The sequence below is a fragment of the Colossoma macropomum genome, unplaced genomic scaffold (assembly GCF_904425465.1).
Source record: "Colossoma macropomum unplaced genomic scaffold, Colossoma_macropomum, whole genome shotgun sequence".
NCBI classification, from domain to species: Eukaryota; Metazoa; Chordata; class Actinopteri; order Characiformes; family Serrasalmidae; genus Colossoma; species Colossoma macropomum.
Genome location: NW_023494785.1, coordinates 21,288,651 through 21,301,982, shown reverse-complemented (window position 1 = coordinate 21,301,982; position 13,332 = coordinate 21,288,651). Strand labels below are relative to the sequence as shown.

Here is a 13,332-nt window from a genome sequence, read left to right as displayed (position 1 = left end):
ATTGTACAAGTATGTTAACTATTGCAAATTGCATTTCTGGAAGAAGAGATGGTCCTGAGTCATCTTACAAGCTGTTAAGCAATGAGCCATGACTGTTAATGGTCAGTCAACAGACGGTATGAGGGATTATTTTAGTTTTTATTTTACACTTCTAGCAAAAAGGGTTCTTTATTCCAGCAGTTCTCAAACTGTTCCCCAGAGCCCCCAGTAATCCACATTTTTCCTCTACCCCTATGTGTTGTTAGTTGGGTTGAAGCAAAACCGTGGACGTTATGGGAGTCCCTGGGGATTGGTTCGAGAAGCACTGCTATAAAGTACTAAAAATGGTAATAACAGACTGGGAAAATAGTGAAATGCTTTTTCGTCTAATACGCATTTTTTAAAATGTTCTTTCAAGGTGCATATACAACATGTTCTCTATCAGGGAGACTATCTTACCTTTCAAAGAATCACTGAAGCATAGCATTCAAAATTTTTTGAGTCTGCATGGTTCTATATATAGGCATTCCCTTGAGGAACCCTTAAGAAATTTCCTTTTTAAGCATGTAGGTTGACATTTTTACACGGTCTGTGAGACACGCTAAAGGCAATGAGCTGGTCTTAACAGGAAATACTGGGCTTGTCCTGATATGAAATTGGTTGGGCCTTCCCTCTGGCACTGTTAAAACTCCCCTGCTCTCTCAAACCACTCCCTGTAACAAGTATGAGCAGGCAAAGATGAAATAGCAGATCAACACAGGTTCCACCCCTTCGACAGTGCAGCTGAGTCTGTTGCACAAACTTGAGCAAGCTCTGAGGAACACCTAAGAACTATGGATTTGGTTCTTTTTCTGTTATGACTAAGGACGTGTGGGACAAAGGCTTGCACTAGAACACCATCATGAAAGACTGCTGTCTTGTAAACTGGCACTGAGTGAGGTGAGGAAGCAGGTGCTGAGTTTATATCTCTGCTGTTTTGAGGCCTGTTCTGGCCTACAGCAGTCATGGACCTGACACTGTGGCAGTACCAGTTTCGCATCATCATGCTGGGCGACTCTACGGTGGGAAAGTCATCCATGCTGAAACGCTACACAGAGGACGAGTTTCTGGAGTGTATCAACCAGACAGTCGGAGTGGACTTCTATGTGTACTTCCTGGAAGTGGAGCCCGGAGTGAGGGTCAAGCTGCAGTTCTGGGACACAGCTGGCCAGGAAAGATTCAGGTACAGCACACTGAGCATATATCTGATGGCCAATATTCAGTTTGTTCAAGGTTTTCTTTTTATCTAAATATTCTCTCTTATGAAGCTCTTCTTATACAGTTTGCACAGTTTTCAGGCTGATATTTAGGATTATTACTTTGAGTAAGAAGACAGCAGAGTTATTTCTCAGACGGGTGTGGAGGAAGAAATGGTTTTAAAGGTCAATCCATACATCATGAATGCGGAAAGGCTGTATATCTACATGCATGCTAGTAGTACAGTAACTACAACTGATCACATTTGCATAACCCTGTGCTAGCAGCTATTCAAATGATCCAAAGTTCAAACTCATGCTCTTCCTTTAGTAGCACAACATAAACATCTATTCAAGCTAGAAATATTTAGGAAATTTTCCAAGGGCCTAATTGTGATGTAAAATTTAAGCATCAGTTTGTAATATGCAATTGAATAAAGTTTTTTTTTTTCAGGAAGTATACCTTTGAACTGTATTGATATTAGTTTCTGAACTGTGCTTTACTCATCAAAGTTTATTTTCTACACAAGAGCTATTAATCCGATTTTGTCTCAAAGTTTAATCCACACTAAAAGAGAAATTTTCAGCAAAGAGCTGCCTGTGAACCTCCCTACCCAAACCATAAAGGTCAGCTGATCAGTGCTGGGATATGAGTTAAGAACATCACCCACACTAATCTGTATCATAAAGGAAAAGGCCCACTAATGTCAAGCAAAAGAGACATTTATTCTTTGATTGAATTCTTGGAAATGCTGAGAAAGCGCATTTCTTGACATGGGCTGAACTCTGGAAAATGTCTAATTCACATCAGACCTACATTTACTTGTAAGTGTACAATTCAAGGGTGCAATTGGCTGAAGTCATACTTGCATTTACGATGCCACAGTAAAAAGCATGTTCTGTCCTGCTAATGGCTCAGACCCAGTGATATTGTCAGGTGCAAGAATGTAAGCAGAATGACACTGGGAAGCAACAGCCTTTATCTGAGCCTACTGCCGATGAAAAAATTGTAAAGGAAAATTCCACTGATTTTTAAACATTTCTCAATAATCGAGTCAAAACTTGCCAAATGATTTTCCGTACAGAGGTGGTGAACCAGGGCTCACAATGTCTACAACACAAATACTATCCAAAATGACTAGAGAACCTTTTTTTTTTTTTACAATTTTTAAATGACGTGAAGGTCTCTTCACACTTGTATTTCTCCATTGCAAATTCTAAAGTTCTTTAGGAAACGAAAAGTTGTTCTTCTATGGCATTCATTTAAAGAATCATTGTGGCACCTCTGTTTTTATGAGTGTCAGTATAATACATTCTTATATAGTTTGAAATTATAAGTGATGTAAGTATATTTAGTCCAGTAGGGTCTAATGTTACAATACATTTGATAATATATATGCAAGGCTAATAATGCTTAGTTAATACAGTGTTATAAGATACGTAACATGAGTGTATTTCTAATATTGTAATACAAAGGTGTCAGCCTCAAGTCCACAGAACTGCAGAATTCTACCCCATTTAACACATCTGATTCAATTCATTAGATAATTAGCAATGCTTGAGTAATATAGACTAATATTGTTGTAAGTACTGTAAGTGTATGTTTATATAATATTACTGTAATATTTCAGAGTAATATTCCACAGTTTTCCCTTCTCAGTGATACATAACCTGAAAAGAAACCAGAAGCTTTTAACCAAAATAAAAAAAACCAAAGCATTCATAGGTCTACCATGTAGATGCCACTGCTAGACCAATAACAGTCTTCAGACTAGACTCCAAGTGCTACGCCAATCACTGTAAGAGAACTGATCCTAGAAAAAAGAAGTATTTTGCAGGAAGTGATTCTGACTGAAATTGACATATTACTTGGTTCAGCAATGATTATATTATATGTGTCTTTATTTTTTAGATAAAACTGAATTATTAATAAACACAAATAACAATAAAATGACAGGATTTCTGTTACTGGATTCTTGTAAGCCAAGGTGATACCTAGATTGCATTAGCCAATCAGACTGCAGAATTCAAATGATCAACCACAGCACAGAATTCAACTAGCCAATTAGACTGCAGCTTCTATTAGCTAACCAAATCACAGAATACACTTAGCCAATCAGACAGCAGGGTTCCATGTAGTGGTTCCCAATCTTGTTCCAGGAGTACCCCTGCCCTGTACATTTTAGTGTTTTCCCTGCTCCCAACACACCTGGTCCAACTACTCAGTTGATTCCTGAGTTGAAGTGGACACTAAAACATGCAGGGCACATTAACAATAGCAAATCATTAGCCAATGAGTTAGCCAATCAGACCACAAAATTCAAATGGTCAATCGGAGCACAGATTTCTATACAATTAACCCCTAAGTGTGTGTGTGTGCATGTGTGTGTGTTTGTGCCAGTCAAAGTAGGCAGTCACCTAGGGCCCCCATGAGCCAAGAGCCCCATGCAAGTACAAATCAGATCTACTCTGTTTATTTTAAATAACATATTCTGAAATATAACCATCTTAAAAATGTTATTATAGTGCTTATTTATGTATTTTATTGTAATTTTATTAAGTGAAATCCTCTCAGTGAATTGGCAGAGAAATTTGCTTGTTTCAAGCATAATTCTTAACTACTAAGTTGCAAAAGTCTAGAAAAAGTTCAAAGGCCCATATCATGGAAAACTACTTTTCTTAATTTTTTTTAAGCAATTAATATAGTATGTAAACATTGTTAAAGATTCAAGCCCTCTGGTCACTCCCTACTAAACTAAACTGCAACAGCCCATTTTGAAGTCACTGTTCCTGTGATGTCATGAAAAATCAGAACATTTACATATTTACACATACCTGCTCATTCAGCCTACTCAAGTTGTGTTACAGCCCAGTTTTTTGTTTTAAAAAAGACAGCCAATCAGAACGTATTTACATCTGTCAGTCTCGGAGACACAGCAACAAAAACAGCCCGTTATTAAAGAGAGGTTGGAAAATGGTCATGTAAAAATTAATAACGACTGTTTTGGTATAACTTCAGCAACAAAAAGAAAAGAAAAACAAAATATAGGACATAGGCCCTTTACATCATTTTACAAACCCGCTACTTTCTCTCTCTCTCTTTGTGTGTGTGTGTGTGTGTGTGTGTGTGTGTGTGTCTCAGGTCTGTGACCCGCTCCTACTACCGGAACTCGGTGGGCGCACTGCTGGTCTTTGACGTTGGGAACCGCACGTCGTTTGAGCGCGTGCAAGAGTGGCACGCTGAGGTGTGCGAGCACGTGCGGCCTCATGCAGTGCTTTTCGTGCTCGTGGGCCACAAGAGCGATCGCGAGGAGGCAGGGGAGCGCGTGGTGAGCCGCGAGGAGGCGGAGAGGCTGGCGGCGCAGCTCGGAGCCCCGTACGTGGAGGCGTCCGCCAAAACAGGCCACAACATCCAGGTCCCGTTCGAGCTGCTGAGCCGCCGCGTGTACCAGGGACTGCAGGCGGGAGAGGTGCAGCTGAGGGAGGGCTGGGACGGAGTGAAGAGCTCAGTTCCACACAACCAGAAGATCACCACCACCAAACTGCAGAACAACGACACCAACACGCAGAGCAAGCGCTGTGACTGCTAGAGGAGCCCCCCTTCAGAGACTCGCACACTGAGCCTGATCTGAGCAGGAGAGCCGTGGGAATGTGGAAAGAACTCAGTCCACTTTCAGTCACAACACTCTGATCTTCTACACGTGCACCAGCAACATCATCCCAAAGCACAGGGCCATCGGCCGAACACTGTTACTGATGTTGTGAACGATTTCTGAGGAGAATTTAAGAGGCAATGTGTGGGTCAGTAATGCCCGCCTCGGGTCACAGGGTCAGAGGAAACTCCGAACAGATGTAAAGTAAAAGAAGACCCATAGTACTTTCTTTTGATGCCCTAGACTTTTAACTTTGATTCACTCTTGATGTTCACTTAGATTGCTGGATTTGTTAGTGGGAGTTTTCCAAAAAGCACACCTATCAACAGTCAGCTTAATGACGCAGTGTTTGTCTGAGAATGGATCAAAGTGCCAATCAAGTCCTGTAGTAGTGAATCACTGGTACTAATTAGCAATAAAAAGAAGCTTTGACTGTTTTTGTTTTTGAAATAAGACAGTTGTCCTGTTGGTGTTCCTTGGTGTCTTCATGCTGTTTTTGATCTCTTCTGGTACAACCTATCCAAAACATCATGCAATGTGGGACGTCTGTCTGAAATGCCCTGCTGATCTAGAAACCTTCCAGACTAAACCAGAAAACTCCAACATGCAGTACTGTAAAATGTGGAAAAAGTAAAAGTGAAGAAATCTCCTCTATGAGTAGGTGTGTCCTAACTTTGCACAGGTAGGCTGCTGTATATACAGTACTGTATAAAAGTCAGAGACCACTCTTTATTTAATTCATTTCCAGTCGAAATGGCCATTAAGTACAAGTTCATCATTTCTCACTGTCTTGAACAAAAGCACAAAACATATTTAACGCTACATTAACAGAAGCCTCAACAAATAGATAATAGGCCTATCAATGTTTTTCAGTGTGTTCACTCTTTGCTTTTTTTGCAGTTCCCATTCTTTTCAGGAGACTTGCATTCAGTTTTTTAAAAAAATCTACAGAGATACCTCCAATAATGCTCAAAACTGTTGAGGTCTGGACTCTGGGATGGTCAGTCCATTATTCTGAGATCACCAGCAGCTTCTTTTTTTTTACTTCTCTTTTTGTTTCTGTTTTCTCTTCTTAGTAACAGCTTCTTGACATCTACACATACTTTCAGGCTCATAGTGTTGAGTTGTCGTCTCACAGTGGAAGGATGGACAGAAACTCCTGTGTTTTTTTTTTCAGATCTGAAGTGAGAGTGGGGCTTGATTTTCTCCTCTCACAAAGATGCAAGCTTAAAGCACTGCTTATCTGATGGGGGCAGTTTTGGTAGTCTATTCGTCTATTCTTGCACAGTTGGTTAGAGTCCCACTTTAAATCTGTCAATCATTTTTAAAACTGTTTTTTTCACGTTTTCTCTTTAACTTTCCCCTTACTTATGGGAGTGGACTCTCTCATGTCTATATTTATCTCATCAGAAATATCAAACTACTTAATTGTCATTTTGACTGGAAATAAATGAAGGGTGGTCTCTGACCTTTGCACAGAACTGTATGTATGGTACCTGTCAAAGGTTTGGACACATTTAGTCATAGAAGGGTTTTCCTCATTTTAGAATAATAGAGAAAACACCAACACTTTGCACATTTGGAATAATGCAGACCCAAAAAAAGTTACACAAATCAAACTCTTCATGAGGAGTCACCTGATTTGCTTTTCTAATAGACCTGAAGATACAAACATTGTTGAAACGTTGCTGAAACCCTTTTTAGGGGGCACCTAAAACATTTGAAATAAATTTTGTACACAGGAATTAACTTCACTAATTACATTTGTTACATTTGTTTTTTACAAAAAATTACTGGCATTTAAGTATAAGCCTTTAGATCAAAATGTCTTTAAGAATATTCATTTCATGCATTTTCAGGTAGGTATGCCCAAATGTTTGGCTGGTAAGAGACATAATTATGCACACAAGGGCTTCACATTGACCAATGAAGATCCTTCACACATTCCAGCTAATTTTGCTTGTTACTTATTAACAATAGAGCATAATCGGGTAGTTTAAACATACTCAATAAATATTTAGATAGTCAAATCTTTTTATTCATGAAAAACACAAGATCTTATAAAGAACAATACTTAGCCAAAGCACATAAGAATTTCCTATAAACCCCATGAAAATGGTTACATTTCTTCCCAACCTCACTGCAGAGCCAAACTATTGACCATTTTTGACAGGTGTGATCAAGTAAGGCTTATGTCAATACTCCAGTAATTCTGTTAAGACTGCAGTACTGATGAGGTTATATCCTACATTAAAACTAAGCGCTACAAAACACACTGCAGTAACACATACCAATCTTTGTGTGTTCATGAGACCATATTTGCCAGTTGGGAATTTTTATCAAGTTAACATCTCGAGTGTATACACTGTTTAGCATGGGTGGAACTCAAAATGACCAAATATTACTCAAGTACTAACAAAAGTACTGTGTATGTGAAAGTCCTCGATGAACCACATGAAACAGCCCCAAAGGAAAGCCTCAGAACAGCTTCACGACACATAGAACTGAAAAGGGGACCAATAAAACATTCATGTGATAGGATCAATGGCGTGTCTACTGTGGAAACCCTTTCTCTTACGTATGTGTGTACATATATGTTTAAATAAAGCATTGCTGCAATTTAGACATCAACATTAAGGCTTGCCCACCAGTTGAGTTCATCAAAAAACAAGTGCATAGTAACATTAGTAACACTGACCTGCACTTGCAAGACATATTATAATAATAATAATAATAATAATAATAATAAAAGCCTATTATCCTTTTGGAACTAAAGACTGGTGAAAGAAAGAAATGCATGTCTCACGCTAACCTCAAATGATCTACCAAAAACTAGCCAGGCATTAAATCACATTTAAGAACAAAACTAACATTGCCAAACATTGTAAACTTGCCTCCAGCCACATGATGTCAAACAGTGACTTAGTTTCAGTGTCTTGCTGAATATTTATTTTGCTGAAACAGAACCACCATGTTGGATTCCTGGAAAATTATTCTACATGCACAATTCAATTACAACTGAATAAATTCTTATATCAAACAACAGCACCTTAATTAGAGATGCATACAGTCATGGAGAGAGTGAATAAGAGTGAAAAATTAATTTCAAAATTCAAAGATGTTGCAGATAAAGTATACTTGAAGGAACCTGACAAAATGTTGACTGCACAATCCTTAGTGTTTTGTGCCACACAAATTGACTAAGCTAACCACATTTCCTGTCAAAATCGCAACCTCTGGAAAAGTGGGACTATGCGTATTTATTAGACAGCAAGGGCAAGCGTAACAGCACGCCCAGTACTATTCACCACTACAGGATATTTACACCATAGATCACAAATTCATCTGTTTCAAAATTCTCCCAAGAAATGATCAAATCAACAGATTCTAAAGGAACGAAATAAGAGGCTGTACTGATAAATATGCAACTATATTTATAATTTATACATATTTTCAAAGCGGCTGCTGTAAAAAGTAAATGCCCACAGTGAGTGATCCGATCTGATCTTCATGTATTTTATGCAACATTTAAGATATTTAATTGCAGCATTTAGGCATAAAATAGCAAAGCCTACATTAACCACAGCAAGCACAAAGCATACTAGTAACAGCATCAAAGCAAAAGTTTAAAAAAAAAAAAATACATATATAGAAGCACCTGTCTGACAAAGGCGCCTCTATCAATTCGATATGGAGGCCTGTAAAACTTTCAAAAGGTCACATGTTCTTCCCATAGCCAAAACCAAAAAAGCAAAAACGAGTGAAAAATTTCTTGGTCTTGTCAATCTTGCTACTTTTTGGTCGTCTTGCGGATCAGTGCCATTCGCTGAAAGGACAAAGACAGTTATTGAGCAAAAATTGACAATTTTCCCTTCAGTATAGGTCTGTGTTCTGTATTTCTGTATTAGTCTAAGAACATGAAGGCTGACCTGTTTGTGCGCTTCTGTGGTACACGCCTTCTTGTACGGTCGGATTTCATCTGATCCAAAGCCAGGGATCCACATGTTCCACTGGCGCTCTGTGGAATTAACACAGTAACACAGTGAAGCACTAAAAGCAAATCTTTAAATGCGTAAACTTCACACAGTCAGAAACGTGTCACAGAATAACACATTAAAGAGCCAACAGTAGTGATCTCAAGACAATACATGAATCATATATAATATAAAATTACTTGGGATACACATACAAGCAGTACTGAGAAACAGAATAATCATTAGAGTACTCTGCATTGTTTGTTTTGAGGACAAACAAAACAAAAAATCAGAACCTGACATCACCAGTCACAACAATAAATGAGTGATAGTTGAACAAGGCACTCACCAAGGTGCAATTGGACGTCCTTTACTTCCAACGTGTTAGACTTCCTGTGCCGGGCGAGCTGGCAGGCAGCGGTCACCACACTTTCTATGAAGTCATCAGCAACCTGCAGCAACATCTGAGAGAACAAACAAATGATTTGGACTGTGTGTTAAACACATGCACCAGATGTTGTAGATTCCTGATATTAAGACTAGCTGGAAATAAAAGGGATTGCCCTTAACATGCAGACGGTACAATAAAAAAAAATGCATAAAACTGTTCATTGTTGGATGCTGATGCAATGATCAATTGTTGCACTTTCTTTGCATCACTGGCTTTACGAGTAGTGGTCTAGCAGTTCAATCAATTTTAATAAACTTGCCTTGTGTGTCTTCATTGGAAAACATGACTAGATATGATGTATTCAATTTGTTTTAGAATTAACCTCTAGACAGTATTGTACAGTACCCATAGAAAGTTTTTCACCATAGTATTCTCTCCCTCACATCTTAGATTTAGAGGTTTTGAAACATCTTACTCAATAACAATTGATACTGTACAAACTAAAATGTACAGTATAAATCCAAAGCCAAACTAGTATATTTTACTACACTTGTTTTAACATTCAGATAGACCTGATAGAACGTTTATATGTCTCCATGATTATCTGTCCTTTGGAATTTTATTTTTCAAACGTTTTCACCCAACAAATACTAGAAAAAATAATTACATAAGAAATAATTCTAAAACTAATGCAGCTAGCATGTATCATAGTCTTCTGTTATGAGTCCAAAATTAGCATCAAGCTATGTAAAAGTGGCAGTAACTTTGTATATTTCATTAAATATAGCTAGAAAATACTCACCTACTTTACTGTAAGCAATCCTTTTTTTGACATACACACTCCTTATATGCCTTTCCTTCTAATTCACACAGTATATTCAAGAAAAATCTTGGATTAAAAATAATATGCTGAAGTACAAGTGTGATTAACTACCTCCTCAACGTCTTCATCAAGCTGCTCGTTGGGGTCAATCTCCCGCACGAGGTCTTGCAGTTTCTTCTTACTGAGAACCTATGAGATAAAATCATACTGCAATTAAATATGTGGCTCAAGCAGATGGGCTACGCATGCTGATTATATATAACCTTATTCCAAAAATGCTGGGACGCTGTGCAATAAAAAAGGATGCAATTCTGTGCAAATCATTTTAAACATATATTTAATTGGAAATAATGCAAAAAATAGCAAATGCTGAAACTGTGAAGTTTTATTGTTTTTCAACATGTTTCAAAAAAGTTGGGACAGGGGCAACAAGACTAGTAAAGTTGTGTAATGTTAAGAAAAACATCTTACAACTAATAGGTTAAGTGGCAACAGATCCGTAACATGATTGGGTATAAATAGAGCATCCCAGAGAGGCTGAGTCTTTCAGAAGTAAAGAGGGAGGGGTTCACCACTCTGTAAAAGACTGCACAGCCAAATAGTGCAACAATTCAAGAATAACATTTCTCAACTTAAAATAGCAAAGAACTAGGAAATTTCATCATCTATGGTCCATAATATCATAATATAAGATTCAGATAATCCGGGGAAATCTCTACCGATCAAAACCAATATTGGCTGGCCATAATCTTCAGGCCCTCATTGCATTAAAAACAGACATTTTTCTGTAGTGGAAATCACTGCATGGGCTCAGAAACACTTCCAAAAACCAATGTCTTTGCACACAGTTCATCACTGCATCCACAAATGCAAGTTAAACTCTACCATGCAAAGAAGAAACCATATATAAACAGGATCCAGAAATACTACCACCTTCTCTGGGCCCAAGCTCATTTAAGATGAACTAAGGCCAAGTGGAAAAGTGTCCTGTGGTCTGACAAATCAACATTTGAAATTCTTTTCAGAAATCATGGACGCTGCAGACTCCAGGCTAAAGAGGAGAATGATCATCTAGCTTGTTTTAGTGCAAAGTTCAAAGCCAGCATCTGTGATGGTATGGGGGTGCATTAGTGCACATGGCATGGGTGACCTGAAGGCATCATTAATGCTAATTGATATATACAGGTTTTGGAGCAACCTATGCTGCCAGCCCAACGACTTCTAGTCTAGACAGCAAGATAATGACAAATTACATTCAGCATGTATTACAACAGCATGGCTCTGTAGTAAAAGAGTTTGGGTGCTAAACTGGCCTACCTGAAGTCCAGCCCTGTCATCCACTGAAAACATTTGGCGCATTATGAAACAAAAAATACAACAAAGGAGACCCTGAGCTGCTGAGCAGCTGAAATCCTATAATCAAGCAGGATGGGAAAACATTTCACTTTCAAAACTACAGCAACTGGTCTCAGTTCCCAAACACTGACAGAATGTTGTTAAATGGAGAGGTGATGCAGCACAGTGATAAACATTCCCCTGTCCCAACGTTTTTGTAATGTGTCACAAGCATCAAAATGGGCATAAATAAAAAAAAATAAATAAATAAAAAAAAAATTCTCAGTTTCAACACTTGGTATGTTGTCTGCACTATTTCAACTAAATATAAGGTTTTAAATATTTGCCCATAATTGCAATCGGTTTTTATTTACATTTTGCACAGCATCTCAACTTTTTGAAAATGGACTTATAGTTAGTTAAAAGGCAATGTTCAAGTAGGAAGATACAGAGCAGGATACACTGATGACTATATTTCCAGTGAAAGACTGGGTCCATTACGGTGGTATACCGAAGAAAACAACAGCTTTTGAGCCGCTCTGATATGTACCAGCTCTGATGTTTTCATACACTATAAAAATGGAAAGAAGAGAGCCTTACCTGTGTTCCCTCTGGACTCAGTCTGCCAGCAGGCCCAGGTGTGCCCAACACCTTTCCCGGGACAGCAGTGCTGTTTGCCATGCTGGTGGTGAGGGGGGGAGTTGAAGAGGCCTCAGCTTTGGCACCAGTGTACAGGTTGGATCTGCTGGTCTGCTGTTGATACTGGTTCATGCCAAGCAACAGAGAGCAGTCATGAGCCTCCTGTAAGGCTGCAGTCACGTGTGTTCAACTGTTTTAAAACATTAATAGGGACGTTCATGTAGATAGGTAGAATGCATAATAATCTAGCTGACAAACTGGAGTAAGACACTTCCAAGTGTATTAACCATCACACATAAGAAATGTGACTAACGTTACACTTCATAGTGCTGTCGGATATACTGACTCACTGAACAGGTAAAAAAAAATACTTCGACAAAGATGTAATGTTACCTACCATTATTTAGCAAGCATAGCCTAGCTAGGTTAATTAACAACTAACTGTACAGCGGTCAGTGTGGCAAAGGAATCAGTACCACCAATAGCTCCCTGAAGCTATTAACTAAACTCTAGTCTGCTTGAGCAACTGGCTAAACAACAGAGCTAACTAAGTCGATTTGTCAAAACGTCAGCTGCCATCAACCTACTGATATCTAGCTAGCTAAATAACATTAACTACCTAGCTAAGCACCGCAGAAAGAAAAACCTGGAAACAGTTTTACTGACTGAAACTTCAGTAATTCAGTAATCCAACCGGATATCTATCTATCAACACATCGGCTGGCTAACATCATTTACTGACTAGTAATGTGCTGTTATAAATGTGAACGTACAGCGCTAGCTTAGCTAAGCTAGCTAACTTACTCTCTCTGAGAGACCGGAGATGCTAGATAAAGTAGCGCTAAGAGGAACAGCTGACTAACGTCTCTGTTAATGTTTATGGTCATTTCATATATATGTGTCATTTCTGCCCCATACAAACCAATTTCTGCACGCAGTTTACATCTACTGGTTTAAATTCAATAGTTGTTTGCATTTATGCTAAATTAAATACGCTAAGCTAGCTAGGTTAGTTATTTTAGTCTATTCAGTGATGGCTAACGCTGTACAAAGCGAGCGCGAACATTTTAAAACTAAAATATAGAGCAGAATCAAATACTTCACCTGACTGTGTTATTTCCTCATCTTACGTATAAACAGATAAGGTCCAACGCAAAATGTTGCTGTTCCAGGCAATTTACAGCCCCTCCATTCGCTAACGCTAGTGAAGACAGCGGCAGGATCTCCGAACCCGTCCACAACGGAAATGCCTGTTTACAACTTAAAAGTCTCTCGTTAAAGGGTGAAGAGCATACTGACTCTA

At 38.6% G+C, this 13,332-nt stretch overlaps 2 protein-coding genes across 3 annotated transcripts; one reads left to right on the top strand and one right to left on the bottom strand.

Annotated features, from left to right (window-relative positions):
- Window positions 1-711: 711 nt before the first annotated feature.
- rab42b (RAB42, member RAS oncogene family) lies at window positions 712-5,490 on the top strand. Its single transcript, XM_036586962.1, has 2 exons — window positions 712-1,201; window positions 4,357-5,490. Exons 1-2 carry the CDS (start codon window positions 984-986, stop codon window positions 4,802-4,804), a joined length of 666 nt encoding a protein of 221 aa, XP_036442855.1. The 5' UTR covers window positions 712-983; the 3' UTR covers window positions 4,805-5,490.
- Window positions 5,491-6,883: 1,393 nt separating this feature from the next.
- Window positions 6,884-13,289, bottom strand: taf12 (TAF12 RNA polymerase II, TATA box binding protein (TBP)-associated factor). 2 transcript variants are annotated; one of them, XM_036586950.1, is made up of 6 exons: window positions 13,134-13,289; window positions 11,991-12,152; window positions 10,167-10,244; window positions 9,191-9,305; window positions 8,797-8,885; window positions 6,884-8,693 (listed from the first exon to the last, which is right to left on the bottom strand). In XM_036586950.1, exons 2-6 carry the CDS (start codon window positions 12,069-12,071, stop codon window positions 8,658-8,660), a joined length of 399 nt encoding a protein of 132 aa, XP_036442843.1. In that variant the 5' UTR covers window positions 12,072-12,152; window positions 13,134-13,289; the 3' UTR covers window positions 6,884-8,657. The 2 variants fall into 2 exon arrangements, with proteins under 2 accessions (XP_036442843.1, XP_036442838.1); XM_036586945.1 differs by having other exon boundaries at window positions 11,991-12,219; window positions 13,134-13,275.
- Window positions 13,290-13,332: the final 43 nt, after the last annotated feature.